Source organism: Cyprinus carpio, chromosome B20 (assembly GCF_018340385.1).
Source record: "Cyprinus carpio isolate SPL01 chromosome B20, ASM1834038v1, whole genome shotgun sequence".
Classification (NCBI taxonomy): Eukaryota; Metazoa; Chordata; class Actinopteri; order Cypriniformes; family Cyprinidae; genus Cyprinus; species Cyprinus carpio.
In genome coordinates, this window is record NC_056616.1 from 24506097 (window position 1) to 24511072 (window position 4976).

Here is a 4976-nt window from a genome sequence, read left to right on the forward strand (position 1 = left end):
TTTGTCTGCCTTGGTCTCTGTCTTTTATAGCCATCACATCTCTTTAAACATGTTGATGATCAACAGGAGAATTACAGTCGACACTGACACTGTTTAAGCGCGCTCTTGTGATCCTGGGATCCATTGCTGGTGTTTTTAGCGAGCCACACCGGAGCCAAAACCGCTGTTAATATGTAATTTAGATCTTTGCATGCTTCTTGTAAAATTTTAATAGAGAATTTGTTATAGCTGCTTGGAAATGAATCAGTTACTTTCACTAAAGACATAACCGACATTTTTTTCGAGGATACTCTCCAAGACAGTATTTGGACTATTTTGTATGTATTGATCGGTACAAGAGCAAGAAGAGGCAAATTTCGCTGTTCAAGCGCTTTGAGACGCATCTCCAGTGCAGGTGCTGAACTGGGCTCTTTCACATCTTTTTCTGTTTGCATGTTCAAACTGTGATCTATATTTGTTCGTTCAGGTGCAGCAGGACGCGAAGGAGAGCTCAGTTGAGTTTTTAAGCATCATGTGTTTGAATGGTTAAAACTCTTTTGAATGTTTAAATGGGCAAAGCTTAAAAACACGTTCAAATGATAAGCTTTCCTGAAGATGTGCAGCAGTGGCCCCTCAACTGTCCTGAGCATAGTTTTAGGCTGGCCTCAGCCAGTCGGTTGAGTCGGAACCCGCCCAATCTGGCAACACTGCGAGGAACAGACGTGAGCTGATTCATGTATCACTGCCAAGCCAACACGGAGGTGACTTAAACTGTAATTCACTGACTGGCCACAAGAGGGAGTCAGCCCCATAGAGGGCCCCCCCACCCATGTTAAAGGGTTACTCCATCCCAAAATGAAAATTTTGTCATTAATCACTTACCCCCATGTCGTTCCAAACCCGTAAAAGCTTTGTTCGTCTTCAGAACACAATTTAAGATATTTTGGATGAAAACCGGGAGGCTTGTGACTGTCCCATAGACTGACAAATAAATAACAGTGTCAAGGTCCAGGAAAGTATGAAAAGCATCGTCAGAATACTCCAACTGTCATCAGTGATTCAACCGTAACGTTATGAAGCGATGAGGATACTTTTTGTATATGAAGAAAACAACAATAATGACTTTATTCATCAATTCCTCTCCTCTGTGTCTCTTCAAATCAGCGTAGCGCCATTTTGGCAAATCTGAGCAATACGCAGGCGGCGTACACTCTTCTGTGTCAGCCACGCCACGAGGATACGTTTATTATGTGTATTTACGCTTTGGTTTGAAAGAAAACAGCGCATCGGCGCAGCGCGGCTGACACAGAAGAGCGTAAGCCACCTGTGTACTGCTCAGATAAGCTTTTACGGGTTTGGAGCGACATGGGGTAAGTGATTAATGACAAATTTTCATCAGTTTAAATTATATTAAGCCTTAAAGTTCTGCATAATTAAGGGCGTGGCCACTTGAGTGACAGGTGGATTGCTGCTGCTGACACTGACGTCGAGCTAGGTGGGCGTGGCTTCAGCAACCAGCTCCTGCCTCTTTTTGACCATTTTTGATTATCCGGGAGTGAGGCGCGGTGATGCACTGCCAAGATGGCGACGGCCCGCTCCGCCTACTTTGAGCTTCAAAAACGCTCTTCGGAAAACTACGAGTGACGTCACAGACACAGTGCAGTGCTGACAGTCAAGACTTACTGATTTATGATTTATTATCGAATAAAAAAAATCAGAAATGATCACTTTGTTACATTGAGAAGGCATAAATATAAAATAATAATAATAAAAAAAAACAAGGCAGCGAAATCAGCGGTTCTGTAGAAACCCAACTGAACACATCTGCTGTGACTTTAAATGCAGACCTTAAGACAAAAACATTCCTAGAATATCATTATATGCTTAAACACAAAGATTTGTACTCATGGAAATTACTAAAGTAGTCAAACCTGCTCATTAAAAGGGGGTGTCCCAATACTTTCGGAAATATAATGTGTGTGTGTGTGTAGATGAAGTGTTCATGCAAAAACAGATTTTCAAAAATCATGTTTTTTATTGTGCATTCCAATTAATCTCATTCAAACCAAGGCTGGGTTATTTTGATTAAGCAAAAATAACTAAAAAAAAAAAAAAAAATACAACTAACACAATATAACACGATAAAAAAAGATGATAACAATAAAAAACTGAGTTTTTGCAAATAAACTCTTCATATAGGATTTGTTAATTTCAGCTTGCATTTTAGTTTGCTCTTCTTTTCCCCAGTTTTTGACATTTCTGTATGTGTATTCCGGTTTGCGGTGGTAAACCATGTGAATTTGAGTCAGCTATTGTACGGTTCAGCGTGAGTCAGCTCGGAACCGTAGACAGGTGCCCCGGATCAATGTTCAGCGCCGGTGATGATGTCACAGCTGCACGATCATCGGTGCCGTTTTTACCCGGTGACTGCATCTACATGCGAGTGTCATGCGATCCGCCGTGTGTAACGCGTGAGGTTCGCTCTCCGCCGCATCGGTGCCGAACACGTCATCCCGGTTAGTAACGGTGGTAGGATTCCACGCGCTCTGGATGTTTCCGTTCATCCGTGCGCTGCTGCTGCATCAGGGAGGGATGCGGTTTACGGTCTGCGCGCTACTACCTCGCGTGTGTCGTGTCGGTTGATCGGTTAACGGAGTGAGGAGGAGTCTCCATCCCTCCCCCTCTTCCGCGTCTGTCTATACCGTGACTGTGCCTTGCCGTTAACGGGGGCTGCACCGGAGGTCCCGCGGCTCTGATGGCGGCGGCGGCGGAGCAGGAGGATGGGGACCGGCGGCCCATCAGAAGAGCTCGATCCAAGAGCGACACACCGTACCTGAACGAAACCAGGCTGTCCTACACACTACAGACAGGTGAGTGTGTGCGTTCACTGCTGTACTGTCATATATACCATGGTACTGAATGATCATCGGAGGGTTGCAGCAAGGAATACCGTGACATTACACTAGTACCAAATCTCTAAAACACGTGCTTTATAATATCAGTGTCTAAAATATTAATATTGAGTGACTAACACATAGACAAGACAGTACTTGGTATATGCATTGTGATATGGTACTAAATGATTAGCTGCATCATATGCAAAAATACCATGCTACATATGGAAAGAATAAAAAATGGTGCATTATATATTTAGTGAATACCATGACTCAGAATACCATGGTATATGCACTTTAAAGTACCAAATACACATGTGCCATTATATTTACAAAGCACTCCAAGCTACTTAAAAAAAATACCATGGTGAATTAACATGCACCATATTATTTAGAGTATTTACTCCAAGCTACTTCAAAGAGTTCCAGTATTGCTATGGTAAATGTCCAAAAACTTGGTAATACCATGGTACTGGAGGATTATCATATCCATATGGTTCTATTTACATGGTATTTTGAAGAATACCATGGTAAAATGTGCTAAAAAGAAATACTATGGAACTGAATGACTAGACATGACCAAATATCACAGTACGTAAAGATTACAATGGTATATGCATTTTAATATGGTAACAAATGTACATGTGACATTATATTTAGATAGAACTCCAAGCTACTTCAAAAATACCACGGTGCAAAGACATATACCATGTTATTTACCGTATTTTCTCCAAGTTACTTAGAAATGTCTAAAAACATGGTAATACCATGGTACTGGATGATTACCATATCCATGGTAAAATTTACATGGTATTTCAAGGTACACTGAAGAATACCATGGTACAGTGTCCAGAAAAGTACTAAAGGAATAACATGGTATATGTACTTTATTACGGTAATGAATGTACATGTGCCATTATATTACATAGCACGCCAAGCTACTTCAAAAATACCATCCATGGTGACCTAACATGCAATTTACAGTATTTATTCCAAGGTACTTTCGAAGAACCCCAGTATTACCATGGTAAATGTCCAAAAACGTGGTATTGCATGAGACTGGATGATTAACATGTCTATATACGGCAATATTTAACTTAAAGTACTAGTGGGAATACTATGGTATTACCATGGAACAGTGATTAACATATAAACATGGCCAAATGTTTCCGTACTCAAAGAATACCATGGTAAATGCGCTTTGATAAAGTATCAAACATGGTATTACCACGGCTCTGGATGATTACATGCCCATATACTATAGTACTTACTTGGTACTCCAAAGTACTTTAAAAATGATCATGGTACCAGGTTTGTATAAGTGCTCCAGAGGTGTGTTTTGGAGATGCAGATGTTGGTTTGTGTAGGGGAAACACACACACACACACACACACACACACACACACACACACACTGTCGATGCGGTGAGTCACGCGGTTCAATGCGCTCATCTTAAGGAGGTTGAGGATCTCAAGACGTGACCTCATTAGTTCATCTGCTGGATCTGTTTATGAGCCGCGTTATATTTCAGATCTTCAGTTCTGTCACCATCATCTCAATCCAAGCCTGTATGGGTGTCTTAATTCGCTAAAGGAGATGTTTAGGCAGGATGCATGAGATTTATTTTCCATGCAGTGAAAGTAGGAGGTGATTTCTACTCTATTTGAGCTCTATTACTCGTCTGTATGACTCATGCATTAGATCTCAAATCCTGCAGTTCAGTTTGTTTCTAGATGAGTTTGTTTCTTCATCTGATTTGTAGAAATGTAGCACTGCATCAGTGTCTCAGCAATGGATGCTCTGGAGTGAATGGGTGCCGTCAGAATGAGAGTCCAAACAGCTGATAAAAACATCACAATAATCCACAAGTAATCCACAGCACGATGGACAACACTGTGACCCTCAGGCTGGTTTTCCTGTCACAGTCTATTAAGTGTAAAGTGTGTGTGTGTGTGTGTGTGTGTGTGTGTGTGTGTGTGTGTGTGTGTGTGTGTGTGTGTGTGTGTGTGTGTGTGTTAGAGCCGCTGGAAGCTGTTCCATCTCATTAGTGTTTTCAGGGCAGATCAGTGCTGATGCTCCCCAAATGTTCAGAGCTTCAATTAA

At 41.5% G+C, this 4976-nt stretch overlaps 1 protein-coding gene across 2 annotated transcripts in view; it reads left to right on the forward strand.

Annotated features, from left to right (window-relative positions):
* Window positions 1-2200: 2200 nt before the first annotated feature.
* phactr1 (phosphatase and actin regulator 1) overlaps window positions 2201-4976 on the forward strand; it is a 27836-nt gene continuing 25060 nt past the window's right edge. For both annotated transcript variants that reach the window (XM_042746786.1, XM_042746787.1), the window contains exon 1: window positions 2201-2849. In XM_042746786.1, coding sequence (XP_042602720.1) covers window positions 2735-2849 — 115 coding nt within the window. In that variant the 5' untranslated portion in view covers window positions 2201-2734. The remainder of the gene's footprint in view (window positions 2850-4976) is intronic.